This window comes from Chionomys nivalis, chromosome 3 (assembly GCF_950005125.1).
Source record: "Chionomys nivalis chromosome 3, mChiNiv1.1, whole genome shotgun sequence".
NCBI lineage: Eukaryota > Metazoa > Chordata > Mammalia > Rodentia > Cricetidae > Chionomys > Chionomys nivalis.
Genome location: NC_080088.1, coordinates 124,560,277 through 124,583,788, shown reverse-complemented (window position 1 = coordinate 124,583,788; position 23,512 = coordinate 124,560,277). Strand labels below are relative to the sequence as shown.

The following is a 23,512-nucleotide window of genomic DNA, read 5'->3' as shown; positions in this document are numbered from 1 at the left end:
GACCCTTTCTCCACCCTTTGTTTACAGGGAGAGCTGAATGGGCAGAAAGGCCTTGTGCCCTCCAACTTCTTGGAAGAAGTGCCTGACGATGTGGAGGTCCACCTTTCTGATGCTCCATCCCACTACTCCCAGGACCCACCCATGCGCTCCAAGGCCAAAAGGGTAAGCCAGCCCCCTTAGCCTGCCTGCCTGCCTCTTCCCCTCTCTGCGGTCTGGCGCAATCTTTGCATTGCTGCTTTCATGACTTGGTTCCCACCAGCATCTGCCCTGATTTTGTTCCCCTCTCCTTCTTTGGCCATTGTGCCCGCAAGTGCTTAGCTCCAACTTGTATGTTGGTGTCCCACAGAAGGACCCTTTGGTTTCAGTCAGTCAGAGGCCTTCCTTGGCCTCTACAATAGGTGCACAGTTCAGCTGACAGAGAGTGAGGTTTGGGGACCCAAATGCCACTGGCCACCCCCTTAGGGCTTAGATGGCAGGGCTTCTGCAGCGTAGCACGCCTGCCTGAGACTGCATTCTCTTGAGTGTCTCATCTTCACATTTCGCCATCACTGCGAGTTCTTATCTGTTGTATTTTATGTATATGTTTTTATCTCTTCGCTCATCTGCTTGGACATAGAAGAAGAGTGTTCATTTCACACCCTAATCAGGCATGTAGCCTTCACGTAATTGAGCAACCGAAGACACCTTAGAGAGATACCGACTTAAGCTACCCTAAGCGGACAGCGTGGTAGTCTTAAGACTTCAATGTGGGCTTAAAGAAAGAGAAAGAGAGAGAAAAGAAATATGTCTCAAAAAAACCCATTGGACCTAAAGTATTATAGGCTATCTCACCTGGTCTCAGTTGCCCAGCAACTGAATTCATAGTGAAACGAATCATCTTGAACAATCATTTTTAAATATGTCCATTGAGAATACGGGAAAGGCCAACCTTGGGAACATATTTCTTAAAGCCGTTTGTTTACACAGAGTGCGCCAGCGTGTACTCAAAAGGAAAACTGCCTGTTGCATTGTTAGCCACCCTCGGGAAAAGCACAACCCGATCCACGTGTTTACTGTGAGCAAGCTTGACTCACACTAACAGCCAAAACTTTAATCCCAGGTCAAGCCCTGAAGGGCAGCCTTGGCTCTGGGCGTGCCAAAGCTGGCCGGAACACCCAGCTGCAGCACCTTGGCCTTAGGAGCAGGTGTTCCCTCTCCTCAAAGCACAATTGTTCAGAGCTCATGGAGGTGAGAGAGAGGTGCTGGCCTACCAATGCGATACTGTCTCCCGACGTAGCAGTTCCTGAGACTGCACTAGCTGGTCCCGTGGTATCTTCAGGTGTGCTTTGAGGTGCGCCCTAGGTGTTATCCATTAGAGTTAGACCTTGATTTTCAATCCAAGCAAGCTTGGGGCCCCCTTGCCTTGCATGGTGTATGCGCCCACTGAGTGGCCAGCTCTCACTTGCCTAGTTCTGCCCTGGGGAGTTTAGAGAACCAGAGGCCTGGCAATTACTGGCCATGCTCAGGTGTGTGCCTAGCTGCAGAATGAAGTTAAATTGGCACTCTATGTCCCTTAATCAAATTCCATCCCTTCAAAACACTGTTGGTTAGCTTTTTTCCCCACCTAATAGTCTTTCAAAGCCCACCACGTGCTGGGGAAAACATACCTCTCTTTGGAAACCGTGAGAAGAAGGGCCTCTGAGCTTCCTTAGATTGCAATTAAGGTTCATTTCAGTTTTTTTTCTTTCAAACAGTGTGCCATTCCCAAACTTTCTGTAGGATTCTAACTGACCCAAGGGCTCACTCCACCATGGCAGGGTCTTATCTACCCACCTAGTTCACGATCCATCCAAATTCCCATTGAGAGCTTTTGCTTTACAATGATTGATGGGTACTCGGCCACCTTGCCTATCCATCTGATTGACAATAACTTCCCCTGCTTTTAGTCTGAATTTTCAGAGTAAATTATGACCTGGCTTTCTTTGCCAAAGCGATGGCCACCCTGTCTCCCAAGACACAGACAGCGAAAGCCCATCGAGGCCAGCCTCTCTCTCAGAGGGGGCTTGGGAGCGGGCGTGTACTTCTCATGGCATACTTTATTTTTTTAATTGCTTGCTTAATTTATTTTTTTCAGATCTTTTTATTGTTTATTTATTTATTAAAGATTTCTGCCTTCTCCCCGTCACCACCTCCCATTTCCCTCCCCCTCCCCCATCAAGTCCCCCTCCCTCATCATCCCTAAGAGTAATCCGGGTTCCCTGCCCTGTGGGAAGTCCAAGGACCAGCCACCTCCATCCAGGTCTAGTAAGGTGAGCATCCAAACTGCCTAAGCTCCCACAAAGCCAGTACGTGCAGTAGGATCAAAAACCCATTGCCATTGTTCTTGAGTTCTCAGTAGTCCTCATTGTCCATTATGTTCAGCAAGTCCGGTTTTATCCCATGTTTCTTCTTTCAATTTTTAAAGTATGCCAGATCATGAGCAGGAGACAGAGCACGAGCAAGGAACTTAGGACCGCGAGGGGTGCACCCACACACTGAGACAATGGGGATGTTCTATCAGGAACTCACCAAGGCCAGCTGGCCTGGGTCTGAAAAAGCATGGGATAAAACCGGACTTGCTGAACATGGCATACTTTAAAAATTGAAAGAAGAAACGAACCACCACCCTTTCCCCTGGCTGGCGGGAGATGGGGCAGTACGCGTTACCGAGTGAATTGTTGTTGGCACTGACACACCCAATAAAACTGTCGCAATGTACCTACTAGGTTCCTCCCGAGGGTTCAGGGACAGCAAGGAGAGCTCCATCCCCCACAGCCCATCTCCATTCGGGGTCACCTACGTCATCTATGGGTTCTGGTAGTCCTGGGAGAGGCAGGGAAATGTCCTCGAAAAAGAAAAAAGGGCTGCTCTCCAGAGGCAAGAAACTGCTGAAAAGGCTGGGTGCGGTGAAGTGACCCGTGAGCCTCCGGACAATTCCAAATCCATGTCACTTGCTTTAATTCCAAACTAGGGCTTTCATGACTCCCAAAACCCAACCTTGACCCCCCCACCCCCACAGCAGTAGAGAGATGCACACTTATACTACCATCCACGAAATACCATTGGAGAGATCAGGGAGGGGCTGCATTGTGGTCCCCTCCTTCTCCACTCCCAAGGTTCTATCCCAGGTCTGTGGTGGGAGGTGGGAGGGACACTGGCTGAGCAGCAGGGGAGGGAGGGCTCTCTGCAGCACCCCCTACCTGCAGTTCCAGCCGGCACACACTTGACATCAGCCCAGCTGAGACCATGGGGCTCTGCGTTCAGCATGACACCTGGCCTGGGTGAGGGTTGTGGCTTTCTGCACAGTACTTAAATAGAAGTTGCCTTCCTTGATCTGTGAGGAAGACGTGTTTAACTCACAGAGACACATCAAAAGGAGCAAAAATCTCATCTCTGCATGTCACACCCTCTTCTCAGGGACAGCAACTTCATGGTGGCAGACATGTTGCCCAGGTCCTAGTGTGCTCCCCACTGATCTCAAGGCGGACCCTGAGAGTGTGCACCTTAAAAACAATGTTGTTCCCAAGAATACAACCACTCAATATCTAATTCAGACTCATTACAGTGACTGGGTGTTTAAAGACACCTGGCACACCCCAAATACACACCAACTACTTACAAACACCGATGCACACACATGCAAACAGCCAGAGCAACAGAGACAAATGTGGACATACAAACGCATACATACGAACACAAACACACAAATGCATAAATACAAACACACAAGGCCCCTGCACAACCACACACCTGTATGCATATTTGTGTATGTGTTTGGTTTTTTATGCATTTTTCTATATACATGTATTTATGATTTGGGTGTGTATGCATACATTATATGTATGCAAGTATGTGCATACTTGTATGTTGGTATTTGTATATATGTGTTTACATGGGTGTTAATGTGTGTACACACAAGTTTGTGCATGTCTGTCTACATGTCTGTCATTGAATACCTATGTGTACAGTGTTATAAACATTTCTTTTGGTAACTAGAACAGTGATTCTCAACCTGTGGGTCTTGACCTCTTTGGGGGTCAAATAACCCTTTCATAGGGGTCACATATTAGACAGCCTGCATATCAGGTATTTACATTACAATTCACAACAGTAGCAAAATTGCAGTTATAAAGTAATAACAAAAATGATGTTATGGTTAGGAGTCAGTACAACATGAGGAACTGTATTAAAGGGTCTCAGCATTAGGAAGGTTGAGAGCCACTGCTTTAGAGGATGATTTTAAGATATCACCTGTTCTTTAGTTTTATGGGGAAAATTGAGGCCATCCTGAGACTGCTGTCATACTTGGGTGACTCTGCCCTGCTTCCTTCTAGCTATCGAGCAGAGTTGTGATCAGGACGAGAGTGGGAACTGAACGTCAATGGACCTGCGGATACGAAGGACCCAGGTCAGCCTTCCAGCCTCAGTTAGATTGAGGCGATGTGGAAGAACAGCATCTCCCTTTGTCCAAATCCAAAGCAATTCCATTTGTTTATTGTGCTGGGAATTGAATCTGGTGCCCTGCATGTGCTCAGCAAGAGCTCTGTCATTGAGCCACATCTGAGCCTAGCTGTTGCATCTTTTTGTCATGTCTGCCCTCCCTCACTGTCTGTCTGCACATGGGTTGCATCTCTTCACTGTGAAATGACACCTCAGAAACCCACACAGTCTGTGCTGCAGAGCAGGGGACCAGCTGAATCATCTGGATGTTAGTGGTTTGGTCTTAATTGTTTGGGGGTTTATGGTTGAGACCTGGGAAGTTCAGTGCTGTGTGAACAAGCCTGCCAGCTCAAGGCAGTCCATGTGCCTGCCAGCTGGATTCAGCTTCCCATAATGCTCACCTCCAGAAGTCAGCTGACTGCTGTAGGCCCCAGATTATTTGTTGGTGGCATTTTGTTTTGTTTTTTTGAGACATAGTCTCACTATGTAGTCCTAGTTGGCCTGGAGCTCACTGTGTAGACCAGGCTGACCTTAAACGCAGAGATCTGCCTGCCTCTCCCTCCTGAGTGCTGGGATTATAGGTGTGTGTTATTACGGCCTGGTGACCTCAGGTCATACAGCTTCCATTGCTGCTTTTGCTCTTATTTTCTACTGAAAAAGAGTAACGGTCTGAGCTTTCCAGTCATAGGTTTTACCTCTTACAAAGGAAGGAATGACTCTCATACACTAACACCGTGTTTTCCATGTTCTAGCACTCGGTGCTGTCACGGAAATTTGTGGACGTCATGACAGAATACAACGAAGCGCAAATCCTGTTTCGGGAGCGAAGCAAAGGCCGCGTCCAGCGCCAGCTAGAGATCAGTGAGTAGGGAGAGTGTGGCAGACACTCTTCAAGGATCCTTCACACCTTCAGCTGCACCATAAACCGGAAACCCTTTTCTAATGCCTGGGCCTAGTGTCAGCCAGATGTGTTCAGAGTTGGGGGTGGGGAGCCGGTGCTGAGTTGCTCATAGCTGCTGGCGCTTGTACATCAGTCACATATGCAAAGCTTGAGGCGCTTCTGTATGCTGCAGCCCCTCCTGCCTGGCTGGGAGATGACCTCCATGTGTTTGTCACATGCCACCTTCAGGCTAGCTGCTTCTGTCCTGAAGCCTGTGGTGAACCTGTAGGAGAGGCACGGCTACTCCTCTGTAATACCAGGGTGGGTTTGTGACACATTGCGGTCACATTTCCGCCACATTAGCCTGCCCAGGAAGGGATCTTAGAAAGGGCAGGGAAACTCTGTGGATGAGGCTAATGGCTCAGTCAGAGCTTAGTGATCCCTTAGTTGACGATCCCTGGCTGCGTCCCACGCTGCATCCTCAGTGCAGTTCCCATTGCCCCTCAGCTGGGAGGACCACCACAGACAATGAGCTGGAGGAGATGCTGGAGAGCGGGAAGCCGTCCATCTTCATCTCGGATGTGAGTGCCACAGCCGTACATCAACACACTTAATGTAGACGGGCACTTTTGCCTTTAACTTACCAGCCAGCCTGGAGTTAGTAATACTTTTTCTTCTGCCTTCCAAAGATTATATCGGATTCACAAATTACTAGGCAAGCTCTCAACGAGATCGAGTCACGTCACAAAGACATCATGAAGCTGGAGAGCAGCATCCGAGAGCTACACGAGATGTTCATGAATATGGCCATGTTTGTGGAGACCCAGGTAATGAGGCATCTTCCCCATGCTCTGGCCAGGGAAGCCAGGGCTAGGTATCCAGTCTCGAATCAGGTGCTGTTTGTGGTGAATGCTTAACTGAAACCTAAGTGGACACTTCCTCCATAGGCCACTAGTCAGTTACAGGAGCCATGCTCGCTGGCCAGCTGCTTAGGTAGAGAGCCACAGGCAGCACCAGGTGCTGGAGAATAATGAAACCTTCAAATGTCTGTGGTGGGTTTAAGGATATACAGAAACCTTACTACAGCCACGGATATGAATACATGTAATAAATGTGAACACACATCATGTGACCTCAGTTACATATAACAGTGCTCACAGAGGAAGGAGGTGGCCAAGCCAACCACCCTGAAATTGGCAGGACTGTGGGGACATTGGTCTTCCCCTCTTGGGGCTGTTGACTCCAAGAATGACTGAGCACCAGGCTGTGGTGACACACACCTTTAATCCCAGCACTTGGGAGGCAGAGGCAGGCACATGTCTGTGAGTTCGAGGCCAGCCTAGTCTACATAGCGAGTTCCAGGACAGGCTCCAAAGCTACAGAGAAACCCTGTCTCGAAAAACCGAAACAAGGATCAGGATAGTACTTAAAGACTAACCTTGAGGGTAAAATCACTGAGACTGACCAGAGCCCACCTCACTCTATGGTGTTCTTGCCTGCTGTGCAGCTCAGGCAGGGATGACCAGAGTGTGTGCAAGTATAACATCAAGTTGTGTGTGCATGGCCGATGTGTCCATACTGACTCAGTTGCAGTGGGAACCTACAGAGACGGAACCAGTCTTCCAGGGTTTTCAGATCCCTCAGGAGCATCTGGGACAGGCTAGGGTGCAGCTGGCCTCCAGCGAGACAAGCTTTTGTTCGTCACCACCTTTCTGAGGCAGCTGTCAGAGTCCCTTGGCTGATAGCTAGTGACGTTCTCTGATGCCTAGATATGTCAAGGGTTTAGGATTCATCCCCACATGCCTTGAATGGTGTTTATTTTGATAAACTTTATCGTAAAAACCTGTGAAAAAGCTCACGTACCAGATACCTGTGGAGGATGCCAACAGTTATGGAGAGGCAAGGGTAGGCACTGGTGGGTTGGAGTGGGTATCTGTGGGCAGGGATTAGCACTGACGGACACGTATGGTTTTCTTTGACCTGGGATGGACCAGTTGCCACTTGGTCTAAGAACTGTGGAGTGGGGCATCTGGTGACTTTCGGACTCAGAGGGAAGTAGTTGTGTGATGGTAGATCGATTTTGAAATCCCAAAGCTTTGTACGGCTCAGGCTTTAGTTATAATCACTTCATACCTAATGTGTGGTGGGAAGCTTCATTAGGACAAGCCACCAGAGGTGGCCTCACTTCCCGTTACCTTTTAGACATCTGCCGTTGTGTTAGGTTGGTAACACAGAAACCCAGAATCAGGACTTGCTAGTGCATTTGCTTGTGAATGATAGTCACCTATCCATCCTTCTCCAATGCTTTGCTATTGGCTGCTGCAGACTCGGTCTCCTCCCGGACAGGACCCAGGTAATGCACCTCCCCACACGTGCTGTGGACTCTCCTCCCATTGTCATCTTTGACCATCAATTCATTGTCACCTGGAGGCTGTACTTAGTTCGCTGATATTGTAAAGATAAGCAGTAGTGGGTTTCTGCCTGTTAGAAAAGACATCATCCTTTGCGTGTGGGATGTTTTACTGAGGGTAAAACATGAGACTAACCTGAGCTTGCAGCCCTCCCTTCACTGTGCGTCTGTGAAGACATGTCAGGTCATCGCTCATCTGTGGATAGTCTTCACCTGTCATCTGTGAAGACATGTCAGGTCATCATTCACCTGTCCTTGCTGCCACCGCCCCTTTCAGCTGCTCCTGAAACAGGAATTGGGTTGCGTTTGCTGGCGTGTCTGCACCACTTTGTAACCGTGAGGGATCCTGTCTCCATCCCTCTCGTGCTGGGCTTACCTGAGAGCTGTCTCGGGAGACATGAGAGAGCGACTTGACGTTTGCTGAGCTTGAAACTTGTTTTCAGGGTGAAATGGTCAACAACATCGAGAGAAATGTGATGAATGCTGCCGACTACGTCGAACACGCCAAGGAAGAAACCAAGAAAGCCATCAAATATCAGAGCAAAGCCAGGCGGGTGAGTTGTGCTCTGAGGACCGAGCCATCCTTTGGTTTCTCTTCTCTTGATCTCTAGCCATGGAAGAAGTGAAATGCCTTAAATACATGTCTTTTTTAAAAATCAAAATAATTCTTTTCACTAAAAATTCCTAAGTTGATATATTTAGTGTCGTAATTTAAACCCTTTAGCACCTCAAGTCAGGACTGACTTGCCTCCTTTGAATTCTGTTCCCTTTTGCCATCATCTGGGCGGGGGATGACAAGGTGGTGGGATTTGGGTTTCACTTAAATTGATGACACATTGTATGTGACAGCTGTTCACTCTGTAAGGTGACTGGCTGTCTGAACCTATGGGTGGACCTAGTGTCTGCGTAGGACCCCTGGAAGGCAGTCTCAAAGGCAGATGTCCCTTTGCTTAGGCTTCTGTCTTGTATCCACGCTGTCCCAAGGGAATGTAACTGGTGCAGAGTCTGGATGTACTCTGCTAGCTTGAGGGGGTTCCATGAGGTTTCGTGTTGCTGCTAATAATCCTCATTCCTGTAATGGTCACATGGCCTTGGCTGATATGAGTAGCTTACTCTCCTACCCATTCTGTATTTCCTCCACCATAAATAAGAATGTAGGTAGGTCTTGCTTCTTCTCCTGCAGGAGTGACCCATACCTTCATTTCTGAAGGATCTGTGCCCTTTCTCATCCTGCCTGGATTAGGTTGTGGTCGTTTCCCATTGACTTTAATCACAGGACATGGTAGCACCGAGAGATGCCCTAGGGATCTCCTGCACTGCAGACGTAATCTTCCTTTTCTCCATTGTGAAGAAGCAATCCAGTTTCTTCTTGGTAATCTGTCATCCCTCCCAATGCTGTCTTCCCTTTCTTAGCATGTTGGCTAAGAATGTCTAAGGCACCAGAAACCCAGAATAATGAGGGGGAAGCCTGAGCTCCCAAAACTTGTAAGCTAGCAGAACTTAAGATCTCAGGAACAGGAAGCAAATAATTTCCTAGTGGGTAGTTAGGAGTGATAATGAGTGAAACAATTCCCATTTCCACCCCTGGATTCCTGGACTCATGAATCCTGGCTATGGGAGAAACCATAGGGAAGGAGTACTTTCTCATCGGGGCTACAAGCTCCCAAATAATGACACAGAGACTTATTATGAATATGTTGGAATAAAAGCGGCGGGGCTGCGTCCCCGGCACCCAGCCGCCCGCATGGCTACCTTATGCCCCGAAATAATTACACGGAAACTGTATTCTTTTAATCACTGCCTGGCCCATTAGTTCCAACCTTTTATTGGCTAGCTCTTACATATTGATCTAGCCCATTTCTAATATTCTGTGTAGTACCACGAGCTGGCTTACCAGGAAAGATCTTAACCTGCGTCTGTCTGGAGTGGGAGAATCATGGCGACTCCCTACTCGGCTTCTTTCTCCCAGCATCCTGTCTGTTTACTCCACCCACCTAAGGGCTGGCCTATAAATGGGCCTAGGCAGTTTCTTTATTATTTAACCAATGACCTTCCTCCATCATTTCCCCTTTTTCTGTTTAAACAAAAAAGGCTTTCACTTTAACATAGTAAAATTACATATAACAAAACAGTTATAAAGCAAGAATTACAGTTACAATACTTATATCTATTTTATCTTTTATCATAACAATGGAAAACTGTAACTATAACTAACCATTCTTCAACTCCATCAAAGACTCCAGAAGGATATAATATTACCTAAGTAAACAAGAAATAAGAAAACTCTAGAAATGACAGAGACATCTTGCTGCCTGGACAGTCACCCAAAGTTCTTTTGTATTGTTGGGGCATCCATCTTCAGCCTACAGGCCCATAGTATCCAGCAGACATTTTCATCAAGCAGGAAATTCCAACGAGAGTTTAGTCACTTTCTGTTGTGTCCTGCAGAATGTCTCATAGACTCTTTCATGAGTCAGGAACCCCGAAAGACCATCTCACCTTTAGGCAAGTTCAGCAGTCCTCTTTCTGCGGGTTCTCTGTGTCCAGTTTATGCAACAGTCCAGGCAAGAGCAGTTTCTTGCCCAAATGGCTATCAAACTCCTTAAGGAGCCTCTTCGATGCCCATCATCCTCTTGAAGTAGACTGGTGCTGCCAGGAGCAGACGTGTCTCATTGTCATGAAAAGCCCTAAGTTATTAAAACATTAAATGCCATGTTCTGTAGTCTTTGAAAGATATGAAGAATGCCTAATTGAAATATATCTCTATATATCTAGAAAATCTAACTAACGTGACTACAAGCTTGACTATTATTTATGATTATCCATTAGCAACCTATATTTCCTAATTATACATTACATTTTTAAATGAACTACACAATCACAATACCTTAATCAAGATCAGAAATACATATACATATAACAAAATTGACCTTAAAATCCATACCAATGCAAATTATTCATACCTATATCATTTCCCCCTTTAAATGTAAAAGAACATTTATAAACAATATTTGGGAATATGGGCGCAGTTTTTTCTCTCCAAACTGCTTCCTGCTGAATGGGGGCACTGTTATTCATGTCTTTCACGGTATAACCTGTGTGCCAGGTTCATCTCAGTGGGCAGTTGAGTGAAGCAATTTTTTGAGGGTGTTCACAGCAACCTTTCAGGAGGGCGTGGTCTATCATACCATATTGGGATAGAAGCAATTAACAGGGTCTCCCCCGAAATAATTACACGGAAACTGTATTCTTTTAATCACTGCCTGGCCCATTAGTTCCAACCTTTTATTGGCTAGCTCTTACATATTGATCTAACCCATTTCTAATATTCTGTGTAGTACCACGAGCTGGCTTACCAGGAAAGATCTTAACCTGCGTCTGTCTGGAGTGGGAGAATCATGGCGACTCCCTACTCGGCTTCTTTCTCCCAGCATCCTGTCTGTTTACTCCACCCACCTAAGGGCTGGCCTATAAATGGGCCTAGGCAGTTTCTTTATTATTTAACCAATGACCTTCCTCCATCATGAATATAATAATGCTATATTATATCAGCCCTAGCTTAGCCTTGTTCCTAAATAGTTCTTATAATTTAAATTAACCTGACAAGGGAGCAACTACTGAGGGAGTAGGCCTGAGCCAGAGACATCTGCAGGACGGGGTTCAAACCAGGGACCTCTGCAGGAGGGGGCCCAGGCCAGGGACATCTATGGAAACAGGCCTGAGCCAGCTACCTCAGCCTGAGCAGGCCCCAAGCAGCAACCTCCACAGGAGCAGGCTTGAGTCAGTGACCCCTGCCAGAGCAGGCCTGAGGCAACAACCTCCACAGAAGCAGGTACAAGGGAGCCACTGTTGAGGGAGCAGCCCCAAACCAGAGTCCTATGTCAGACTGGGCATGAATAAACAACCTCTGAGGTAGCAGGCCTGAGCTAGCAATATCTACTGGAGCAGGCCGGAACCAGCCACCTCTTCCAGAGTAGGCCCAAGGCAGTAACCTCAGCATAAACAGCCCCAAGAAAACAATCTCCATGGGAGCAGGCCAAAATAACCCCTGGTATTGCAGAGCCACCACTGAGTGACCTCCAGGAACAGAGTGACCAACGGTTTGACTGGAACCATGGCCCTGACTGTACCATGAGGAGCAACCATCGGAGCCTTGGATTCACTGGCACCTGGAAGATTGATCACCAGAGACACAGACAGCCCCAACTACACCAATCAGAGGAAAAGATGGCTAGACAAGGTAAGAGCACACACCAGACCACACACCCAGAACTCAGTCATGCTAAACTCCATGTCTTTTTCACTAGCATTATACTGAAACACTTCTAGATTATTAAATATTCTTCCACACTATAATTTTAAATACCCTCCTAGCACTTGGTTATGTGAATATATAATAAATTACTTCACAAATCCACTATGCTCAAGCTCAAACTTTAAATCTTTGGCTTTAAAAAATCATACTAGGATTCAGGTGTGATGACACACACCTGGAATCTCACGCTTATGAGTCCTGAGCTGAATGATTTCAGGTTGTAGGGCAGCCTTGATTGGAGAGCGACATCTGTCTTCAAAACCATGAACAGCCTCAGAGTGTTGAAGTCGTGCTGGAATTATGATCATTTTCACAAAAATTTTTATTAGAAAATTTCCTAGAAGAGGAATAAATCAAAGAGTACAATGTTGCACATCTTCAGATAAATACCACCCAACTATTTTGAGAAAAAAGTGTCTTTGCCCCTTTATGACTGTTCTCAAACTCTGATTGCTACTAGATTTCATCAGAAAGCTTAAAAAAAATCATTGTGATAAAGTAGGTGAAATACAACATTTATCAGTTTAAATACATTTCAGCTCATAGCTCTTAGAGGCATGAAATAGAATCTTAAAGCTGTGCAACCATCACCAGTTCCATTTCTAGAACTGATTCATTGTTCCATGCAGGAAATCTGTGTCTGCAAAACAGAGAAGGATTAAAATTTTCTTCTAGTTTTTCCAAGCTCAACTCACCAGCTCTGTCTCTTTGTATTATTATCTTTTTATTGCCATGTTTTGTTTTAGAATGCTTTTAAAGATTTGTTTTGATTCATGTTATGTATGGGTGTATTCATGTGTGTATGTGTGTGTGTGTGTGTGTGTCAACAGGGGTCAGAGGAAGTCTTACAGGTAGTTATGAAACCATCTGTGTAAGAGAAGCAAGGGTTCTTAATTGCTGATCCATCTCTCTAGACCCTTGTTTTGGAATTTTTGAAACAGGGTTTCCTGTAGCTCAGGCTGGCCTGATCTTGCTATGTAGCTGAGGCTGGCCTTGAAATCCTTATCCTCCATCCACTCCTGGAGTGCTGTGATTGTAGACACGTGACACTTTGTGTGGCCTTTATGTTGTTCTTGGAAGTATGTGGTGTTCCCATTGGTTCTCGGAAGGGTGGCCATGCAGAGATGAGTCATTCTTGGTTATGTTTCTGCTCCTCTGTGCCAAAGAACTACGTTCACTGTACTTGTGTCTCATATACTACCAGACAAGTTGGAAATTCAGACTAGGGGTCCAGCAAACTCACCCAAGCTTATTCTTATTTTATTTCTGTTTATGCGTATGGGTGTTTTGCTTACATATACGTCTGCTTACACCACACGTGCATGCAGTGCTTTTGGAGGTCAGAAGAGGGTGTTCAGTGCCCTGGGTCTGCAGTTCCAGTTGGTTGTGAGCCATCAAGTGGGTTCTGAGAATCAAACTTTGTTTCCTCTGGAAGAGCAGCCAGGGTTGTTGACTGTTGAGCCATCTCTCCAGTCTAGAAGTCTTTTCAAAACAACCGTTATGGTGACATTGATTTAAAATGAGAGCCCCATGGGAAAATGACAAAGAATGCTATTCTAAAGCAGGTCAGTCAGCTCCTGGTAAAGGAGGAATTAGGATCTGGTCGCTGAGAGTAAAGAGATCATGTTGAGTGTTAGCTGGAGCTCTGTTTCTACACTATACGCTACAGATAACGAGGTTCACCTTTTGCGATGTAGACAGAACGCTGCTGTATTTTACTCTATTTATGGCAAATGGCCAATTGTATATACCCTAAGTTTTTCCCTGTAGGTTACTGGCTGTCTGCTAATATACTTTGGTTGCAAGGAAACACACAGATTCTGGTCACTAAAGCAAAAAGACATTTTATTTAGTGAGGTGTTAAGCTGGCAGAGTGTGCCTGGAAGAAGGCAGGTAGCCTACAAAGAAGCAGGTCTTTCTATTTCCACATGCTTGGCCGGACTATGTTAACTTTGCCTCCTCCATCAGTGTTTTATTAGGTTCAGAAGCCTAAGTCTCGGGGATGCAGGGTTGGTTCTTAAAGTTATGTCGTGTGCTTGGACCTTGCCTGTGGCAGGACCCTCAGGAAGGCTTACAGCAAAAGTCTCCAGAGAGCTTTTAGATCTTCTAGCTGGAGGAGGCTCGGGAGTTTTACCGAGAAGGCAGGGGTATGGTATCTAAAGAAGTGCATACCAGGTGGAAATCAGGCTGCTGTTGGGAAGTGGAAACAAATTGGAGCCCAGCAAATGCCGCATCCAGCACCTAAGAGCAAAGAACAGGAATTCACTGGTATTCAGGCTCCTGAACCTTGCGTGTGTTGGTTAGTTGTTATATGTTGGTTTAATATTTTTCAAATGTTAAAATGATAGCAGCCACTTCGTCCTGTCTTCCCCCTCCCTCTTCTGCCTTCTCTATTTCTCCCACCAAATATACACACCAAAATAATATAGCTTTGCAGAGATTGCATGTCCAAAGCGAATGACCAGAATACACATGCTCCTAACTTTTCACCTTCTATTGACTGGGGTGCCAGCAGACTCTGTGAGCATGCCTTCAGTTGCTGCTGGTTGACTTTCCAGTGGCTGGATCTTGGCCCAGCTGAAGGTCACACTGTAGAAACTTCTCTAGGTCATACTGTTGGTGATCTGGCTGTGGGAAAAAGCATTCTTTGCAGGTGCTTTCTTTGTGCTGACATGCATATGTGTATATATATACATATTAATATATTAATATATAATTAATATAATGTATTAATATATATATTAATGTCTGGACGAAACAAATTCCAAGGTCAGCAATGTGGTCCACTCGCTCGCTCATGAAGTCACTTGGGCATTTCCTTCATTGTTGTCATTTGCTTTGTGAGAAGCAAGCCTCAGCTAGTTTGAAAGATGCCCAGCGATCTCTCCTTTTCTACCCATTCTGTCACTTACTTTTGGCAGAGTTGTAATGAATACTTGTCACTCCTTTGTTCTTCCTGCAGATGTCACTGTCTTATCTGTGTGCAGGGACAGATGCAGGTCAGGAGCTAGGCTTAGCGCAGAGATCAGGTGACATGATCAGTTAGACCAAATGTAAGACAACAACAGAAGAATCTATACAAACCCTGGATTTAGGAGGAGGGAATAGTTTCCTCTCTGTGAAACTGTGCCGCCCCCTCCCTGTCTTCTTCCTTCTGGAGCTTGTCTTGTAGTGGAACTTTCAGTCTCTGCAGCTGTAACTTGTGATTCTCCCCTTCCTTAAAATTCCTGCCTTTCTAGGGTTTTACACGCACCCATATATATATGTGCATGTATACACATATATGTTTGTATATATGTGTATGATAAATGGGGATTTATTATGTGGGTTTCTGTGTGTGTGTGTTTGCTTGTGTGTGTATATATAGAGAGATATTCCTTCTATAAGTCCTGTAACTGTGGAGAACTCTGACTACTGCAGATTTTGGCACCAGAAGTGAATCCAGAGCAGCAGAAGGATAAGGGTGACTCAAGTATCTGGCGTAGGCTTTTCCATTTGCCAACAGCTACAGCTAATGAAGCCTCTTCTGGGAGCTCAGAGAGAACTGAGAGCCCATGGTGAGAACACTTTACAAATTAAGGAGAAGAATGCCATCCATTATCCCGATTCACCAATTATGAGCAGGAATGCGTCTGGTGGTTCTGTATAGGAAACTTTGGACAGTTGCAAAATAAGGAAAGTGATGGTGATGGTCAGTTGCTCTCAGCATCTCTGGTAAATTAACAAAGGATAGGAACGAGCTTTGTGTTAACCAAGGTCTAGCTTCTCAGCACGTGCTGAGGACAACAATGAATTTAGTGATAAGATTGACAGGCTCCAGTATTAAAGGAAACAGGATAAAAGTTTCTAAGTGTGTCCCGGAAGAGAATCTTTCCAGCAGCCATAGACCTCAAGCTACAGAAAATCAAAGAGCAGCCCACATGATAAGGTTGGCTGAACTACAGCAAATACTCAAGTCCCAGCCTCAGACAGTGTCTGCAGTTAGGCAAGGGCATTAATTGGTAAAGTATGGAATCCTGGGACTTGAGATGGGGATGTGTGGGAGGACTCTATTGGGCCGAGAACTGTGAACTCTCAGGTACTCAAGGGTTAATCTCACCTGGGGGGTAATCACTCTACCCTCATTACCCCCTCCCCTTGAAATGTTATCATTGTCACCAGTGACTGAGGAAGTTCATTCTTCATTGTCTTCTAAACCAGCTGTGAAGGAAATGTCAGGCAACACAATACTGATGCCCCTCGGGGTCACCAATAGCTGCCTCTAGACCCATAACCAGACTTAAGGTACAGTAGGCTGGTAAGGGGAGGTAGAAAGTGTAGTTCATGGGGCCCATGATCACAGAATCCCCTGGTCTCGCCCTGTTCTCTGCTATCCCGAGGGAGCTGACCTGATGAAAGATGGGATGGTCTTTTGAAGACATAGTTCCAGTGTCAGCTAGATGGCAGCAGCATGGAGGGCAGGGGCAGGGTTCTCTAGAAGGTGCTGTATGCTTTGAATCAGCATCCAGTATATGGTACAGTTTCTCCCATAGCCAGGATCCATGGGTCCAGGAAACAAGGCAGGATGGAAAAGGCAATATGTATACTCATTACACCCTAGTGACTCCCTAGAAAAAAAAATTCCTTCCTGTTCCCACAACCTTAAGTTTTACTGGCCTGGAAGTGTTGGCATGATATTGGGGAGCACTCCTGCCAGGAGCCACAGCAAACCTTCAATTGAGCTGGAAGATCAGGATTCCCCCGGCCACTATGGACTTCTACTGACCTTAAAACAACAGGCTATAACTGGTTTTCTGCCCAGAAAGGTGAGAACAGATGTGTTTAACAGCCTGGTGACCTTTGGGCTACCTATGTGGCCGAGACTACACCCAGACCCTCATATTGAACTTGTTTTCTTAGTTAATCTATAGAACCCATCTTTATAGAAGATGGCATTTGTACTTAACACAGAGTTTTGATGTGGTCACGTCTTTAGATTTGCTGTGCACATGAGATTGAGTGAATTATCAGGAAACTTCACCAAATTGTGCTGTGCCTAAAAATGCCTTAAATAAACTACTTGGCATCAAACTTGAAGTTTGAACCACCATTGGACTGTTACCCTGCTGCCTGTGGTGTTTGCAGAGACCCACACAACATGGCTGCATTTAAATCATATCAAGTATATCAGGCCCAAGGACATACCAGACACTCCAGGTTGTGGAAAGGGCACAACTCCCTCACATGGGCTTCATAAAATGCTGTCCCCTCACACTGCAGTGGCAGGAGGGGGCACAGCTTAGTGGTGGAATCCTCGCCTGGCATGTGTGAAAACTTTGATTCCTCGTGACTCAAAACAGTAAAACCCTTTGACAGCAAACAAAAACGCTGCCGTGGCATGACTGCACACCACCCTACCATCTGATGCTGTGTGTGCAAGGACTGGGGACCGCTGTTCTGCTCTTTCCCTCACTACTGATAGAGCTTACTTGATGGACCTGGACCTGACCCACTACCGTTCCATGCTCCTGACCCATTTCTTGCTGTGGACTTGGTTCAGACTTTTCATCTCACAGATGAATTCTGCATCTTCGTTCTCAAACCTGATTCCAGGAGCAGTAACACCGTATTCCTTCCTGATATGGGCCTCGTTCCTTATCTCTGTGGATCACGTTGCCAGCACACTGTTGAAACCCTTGCGCTCTGCAGTGGCTTTCTTTCCTTAACCTGCATGTTTGTGGAGAGATATGCAGCCACATTTACAGTGTGATGTCTGATGTGAATTAATATTAGCATTTCAAATGGAAATAAAGCCGGGTAGTGGGATGCACACCTTTAATCCCAACAGTTGGGTGCCAGTGGCAAGCAGAACTCTGTGAGTTTGAGTCCAGCCTGGTCCACATAGCTAGTTCCACAATAGCCAGGGCTGCATTGAGAGACTCTGTCTCAAAGTAAATAAATAAAAAGAAACAAAAAGGTTTGGAATCAAGAACCAAAATTTGCCTCGGCCAAACTGCTAAGATAGGCAGACTTATACTAACTGCCATCATTAAAACTTCTCAGCCTTACAGCTTTAGTGTTATTCAATACATTCTGACATAGAGGAAGATGTGAGCATATTCTTCTGTGAGAGGTTACAGGCCAGTGACTGATGGATCTCAGTGGATTCTCCTCTTGACCAGTGCAAAGCCAAAATGAAGACGCCAAGACAGAAGCGAGGGAAGAAGGACTTATCACCTGCAGCAGGAAGGAGAAGCGAGGCATCGTCTCTACAGCCGGGCTCTCTCAAACCAAAGAACAGGTATGAATTTATAGGAAGGCCACACTTGTTCCTATGGGGAGGGCGCATTCCTGCACATGCCCAGTGTGTGCTGCAAAGCTTTATCTGGAAATAAAAGATCACCTGTCATTGACACAGCGACCACCCTTGAAGGTGCAGCTCTGCGTGGCTACTAACAGTGTGAAGCCAGTGAAGCTTCATGAGACCTTGTTTCCAAACCAAAATATAGGAGCGGGGGCTAAAGTTCCATCTGGAGAGGCTCTCTGCTTCCTGACTGTGAATGCCATGTGAGAGGCCGCCTTCAGCTCCCACGGCCACAGCAGACTCTACCCTCCAACCCCCTCAAGTCACTGTTGTCTCAGCAACAGGAAAAAACCAACACACCACATTACTGTGTTGAACATGGGGTTCCCGATGTTTCTATGAAGATTTGGTGGCTGAGGACGCCTTGTGTTATCGATCTCCCAGGTATAAAGAAATGCCAACATTAGCACCTCAGCTCCCATCCTAAAGGGAATAAGAGATGGTTTATTCTGGAGTCATTTAGAGTAAGCACGCCCCAGGAACACAAATTTAGGTTACCCCAAAATTCCATGTTCCAATGTGGAAGCCTTTCACAGGATTTGCGCAGTTTTACACAACAAAGACAGTCGTAAGTCGAGGCAACTTTACCATACATTTGTGGGCACACCAGAGCGGCAGGTACATCGAGAAGTGGGGAGCGCTATTCTACAGGCGAACAGGTGATCTGATGACATTCTTAGAGCTCTCCGTTTTGAGAAGCTAATGTTCCGCTAAGTTAATAGCTTCAAGGAGGTGTTTATTATCATGAGTTACTAGTTTTGATAGAGTGACAGTTGGGTGGTGGCGGCAGACACCTTTAATCCGAGCATCCAGGAAGCAGAGGAAGGTGGATCTACAGAGTTCCAGTCCAGCCTGGTCTACAGAGTGAATTCCATGACAGCCCAAACTAGACAACCAAACCCTGTGTGTGTTGAAATGTCAAAAAAAAAAAAAAAAAAAAAAAAAAAAAAGGAGGGAAGGAAGACAGGAAGAAACTCAGGAACTGAGTGCGGCAAGGAGCTAGAACTAGCACAAGGTAAAGTAATTAGTCGCTGGACCTATCAAATTCAAACCTCTGCACAGTATTGAAATTCTGCCTAGACTGTCTGTCTCTTCAGACACAACACAGACTCTTTCCAGGAGCTTTGTTGTTGTTGTTCACAGCCAGACAGCATCTTTTCAGACATTTTTGTTCACACAAACTAAGTAAACTATTTTTTTCATAATGCAGAGTAAATTAAACCAGGTATAGGGAAGTACACCTGGAATACCAGCAGCACAGAGGAGGTAGAGGCAGGAGGATTCCTATGAGTTTAGTGCCTGCTTTGGATATGATATATAGCAAGTACTTCTGATAGCCACATGCTGCGAATACATACACACATAGGAACTCACACACACATATACATAGGAACACACACATACACGTAGGAACAAACACCCATGCACATAGGAACACACATACACATAGGAACATACACACATACACTAGGAACACACACAAAAAGTACTAAAAATAATAATGAAGAGAATTTTGAAGGCAGTGCCAGGCATGGAATCGTGCCTGCAGTTCAAGGAGTTGGGAGACAAAGGCAGGAGGATCAAAGGTTCCAGGCTATTTTTGTCTACATAGTAAATCTGACACCAGCCTGGGCTACATAAAACCCTGAACCCTCCCATTTGGTGGGGAGCAGAGTCGATGTTGACCTTTTTCCATGACTCAGAGTTACAACAAGGGGTCTATCTTCCACCTTCTGAGTTTTTGAACATAAGCTGCTGCTCTTCTTCCCCTGTGAGCGCCCAGGTCTGTCTGTTCTGGGTTCTCCCTTAACAGCCTTCTCTCACCTGGTGTGTGCCTATGCTGCTGGGATAAGAAAGCATTGCTGAATCCAAAGCTATGAGAATGTATTAAAATGTTTTCATTTCCTTTTTTAGAAAGGGTCTCATGGAGCTCGTGTTGTTCTTAATAGTCTAGGGATGACCTTAAACTTCTGATCCTCCTGCCTTCACCCCCATATGGTAAGATTACCACGTGTGCCAACATGCCTGGCGCCCAACCCTGCTTAGCTGATGGGATGAGGCTGTATGGTCAGAGTCCGGGATACCTGGAGTGTGATACAAGTTAGAGAGTAAAGCTCCCAGCTTGTAGAAAAGATAAGTATCAAGTAGTCACATGATCTGCTTATTATATATTTCTCATTCTATATAGGAACGATGCAGAAGGTAAACCTAGGCCACCAGGCAACACAGCCAGCTCTCTGCCCTGCTGATTTGGCATAAGGCCCCAGAAATGTCAGTCATTGACGTGACAGAAGACTAACTTCGAACTATCAACCTCATCAGTTTAAGATTTTAGGGATCTTGACTCAGGAGAAACCGGGATTTGTGGTTTTGACACTGAAAAGAATTTCAGGAGTGGCCTAGATGGCAAGGATATTTCAAAGGCTCAAGGGTGAGGAGATGTCTATGCAGTGAAAGCCCTCGCCCGAGGCCCTGCTGCCAGTGCCACCAGCTGAGCCCACCACCATGCTGGTCTGATCCTCTGCAAGGCTGAGCCAAATAACCTCTACCTCCCTTACACTGAATCTTGGTATTGATGTGGGAGGAGCCATGAGCAAAGAACTCTAAAGCTATGCTGGCTTCTGGTCAACTGTGATTGGTGCATGGCTCCATGACCTCACAAGGAACCATTGTGATGTATGAGAGAGGCCTGCCTATATTAGGCACCAGCTGGGCCTAGACTTTGTTCTTAGGCTGCGGTGAAACCATTGGCTAGCTAGCTCCAGAGGACTTGACTGTAGACTGTGATTTTTATAGATTTTGATTTTTAGTGTGCGTCTGAACATCTGTGATCACCACTGACCTGAATATCGTGAGTGTGCTTCCAGTGGGGTCGGGTTTGTGCCTGAATTTTGACTGACTTGGTTTAGGTTTAGTTTATGCCTTGCTTCAGTTTATTTCATCATCAACCATTTTCTGTTATTCTCTACACATTCATCTTTGACATTTCATACATTGGTTTATTTCTTTACCTTAACTTTTGTTAAGTTAGCTGTAAAAGATAAGGGATTTGATTTGGTCGTGCACTTGGAGCATACCCACCTGCCTTGTTACTTCCCCCGGCATTTCCCTGTGGTTATAAATCCCCTTACCATGTTAAGACTCTTCTCCTGCCCACCATGCCACTCACTAAACAGAACACGCTCTGGAATGTCTCGAGGGACGACAGTTTCCTCGTGTCACAGACAGGCCATCATCCTTTCGGTGCCCATAACTACGAGTTTAAGGGAAAGAAGCTGAGTGTCCTGAGGGTGGAGAGGAAGAGGCTGCAGTAGTTGGTGTCATCAGGGAATTTGAGGGTCTGAGTGAAAAGGACTTTAAAGAAACCTGCGTGTTCCCTATCTAGTCCATAGCCTGTCTCTAACCCAGGCTAGCCCAAAGCCGGCTGAGTCCACTCTTGTTGTTACTGCTGCTGTTATTAAAGTCCAGATGTCCTCAAGGTTGTGAGGGAGAGGTTTCACAGCATCTCAATTCTCTGGATTTCCAGTCTCTAACTGGGGGTGCTGTTCAGGACATTGTAATGCCCCATGGTGGTGGAACCCAGAAGGGGGAATTGAGTCATTAGAGGCAACAGGACATGACAAAGGCGTGTAAGCAGCTGCTTCAGACCCATCTTCCCAAGTCCCCAGACATGGATTCCCTGTCCTTTGAGAGTCTGAGACACAGCACAACCCATGGAACAAATGTTGCTGTTTCTCAGGGAATTGGTCATGACAATGAGAAAACCAATGCAGTTTTAGGAGACAGAAGGTGAAGGTTTTTTTTTTCTTGGTTGTGAATAGCTGTGATTGGTTCATTTCCTCCTATGACCTCACTGGAGCCATTGTGAGGAGTTGCAGACTCTGCCCACATGAGGCCCTGGCTGGGGCTTCTCACTCTGCAGAGAAGCTGTAGCTAGGTTGTTTGCAGAGTTGTTGAGCTCAGACTTTGATTAACATAAACCTTGATATTACTGATCTACGAAAACAGACGCTGTTCATTTGCTTTGACATCCAAACAGTGAGTTTGCTTCCCAGGTTGTTGGTTTTGATTTTTGTCTCTGAGGTGGTTCTTGTCTTAATTTGTGCTTTTCATTCAGTTTCTTCTGACTAGTCCCATATTTCTATTCTTAAACATGGTTCCTTGATATTTTTAAATATATTTTTTCTGGTTTTCAAAGTTTATTAGTATGGACAAGCTGTAAAAGCCATCTATTTCATCACCATGTAGATGTTTATCACATCTACCTGTGCCCTCTATTATCTCATAAATCCTTTGAAGCACTTAAATGCTCATCCACCCTGGTAACTATCTTCCACACTTGCTATGTTGCACCCCAACGCCCCGCAAAAAAGACCAAAAACTGTCATGTGTACCATGAGGTACAGTCCATTTCATTACAGCATCCCAGTGTCGGGGAGGGCTGGCATCCTTTAGATGAGCATCTATATGAGTTTTAGACAAAGGAATGGAATATGTGAAGTGTGGAGACAATGTCTGTAGTCGTCAGAATACTTAGAGAACTTTAGTATCCTAGTGCAAAGGGCATTGGGACAGACCATGGGTTCATTCTCTAACTAGTCCATACCCGTGTCCCTAGCAAAGGTCAGCACAGAGTTGCTGAGTCTGTTCACCTTGTTACTATGGCACTTGTTACCTTGTTACCATGTTACCTGCTTACTATGTTCTTAAAGTCAAAGTGTCCTGCTCAGGTTCGATAGGAATGGTCTCACACCTTCTCACATGTCTGAATGCCTGGGTTCTAGCAGGAGGTGCAGTTTGGAGAAATCATAAAAGCCCAGGGCCTCAGGAGAAATTGGGTGACTGGATGCACCATGGACCTGCCAAAGGCATGTACCCAACTGCTTCAGATGTATCTTCCCAAGTCCCCAGCTCCTCATCTGCCATCCCTCCCTGTCCCCTGAGAGCCTAAGAGGAGGGTTACCCTTTGTCATGTAAGATGTATCTTGTTGGGGGATTTGCTCATAGCCTTGACAAAAGTTATGCAGTCCCTGGAGCAGGGTAGAGAATCACCTTTTGGTCTCTTTGCTGTTACTGGTCCATTCCTTACTGTGATATCACAAAAAG

At 45.8% G+C, this 23,512-nt stretch overlaps 2 protein-coding genes across 4 annotated transcripts in view; both read left to right on the top strand.

The window, feature by feature from the left end:
• Positions 1 to 3,140, top strand: part of LOC130871655 (uncharacterized protein KIAA1671-like) — a 76,037-nt gene extending 72,897 nt beyond the window's left edge. The window contains exons 7-9 of one of the 2 annotated variants that reach the window (XM_057765197.1): positions 28 to 162; positions 617 to 662; positions 2,745 to 2,884. In XM_057765197.1, coding sequence (XP_057621180.1) covers positions 28 to 162; positions 617 to 643 — 162 coding nt within the window. In that variant the 3' untranslated portion in view covers positions 644 to 662; positions 2,745 to 2,884. Of the gene's footprint in view, positions 1 to 27; positions 163 to 616; positions 663 to 2,744 lie in introns of both variants that reach the window. The other variant, XM_057765196.1, reaches the window with a different exon arrangement.
• LOC130871658 (syntaxin-2-like) lies at positions 31 to 19,317 on the top strand. 2 transcript variants are annotated; one of them, XM_057765203.1, is made up of 8 exons: positions 31 to 162; positions 4,353 to 4,426; positions 5,211 to 5,319; positions 5,846 to 5,919; positions 6,028 to 6,165; positions 8,192 to 8,302; positions 18,225 to 18,343; positions 18,552 to 19,317. In XM_057765203.1, exons 2-8 carry the CDS (start codon positions 4,400 to 4,402, stop codon positions 18,562 to 18,564), a joined length of 591 nt encoding a protein of 196 aa, XP_057621186.1. In that variant the 5' UTR covers positions 31 to 162; positions 4,353 to 4,399; the 3' UTR covers positions 18,565 to 19,317. The 2 variants fall into 2 exon arrangements, with proteins under 2 accessions (XP_057621186.1, XP_057621187.1); XM_057765204.1 differs by lacking the exon at positions 31 to 162 and adding an exon at positions 2,216 to 2,288.
• Positions 19,318 to 23,512: the final 4,195 nt, after the last annotated feature.

Bases quoted from the DNA above. Each gene is read 5' to 3' on its own strand.
- LOC130871658 (XM_057765203.1), top strand. From the start codon at position 4,400: ATGGACCTGCGGATACGAAGGACCCAG. The intron at 5,320-5,845 runs GTGAGTAGGGAG...ATTGCCCCTCAG, and splicing joins CCAGCGCCAGCTAGAGATCA to CTGGGAGGACCACCACAGAC. The intron at 6,166-8,191 runs GTAATGAGGCAT...ACTTGTTTTCAG, and splicing joins CCATGTTTGTGGAGACCCAG to GGTGAAATGGTCAACAACAT.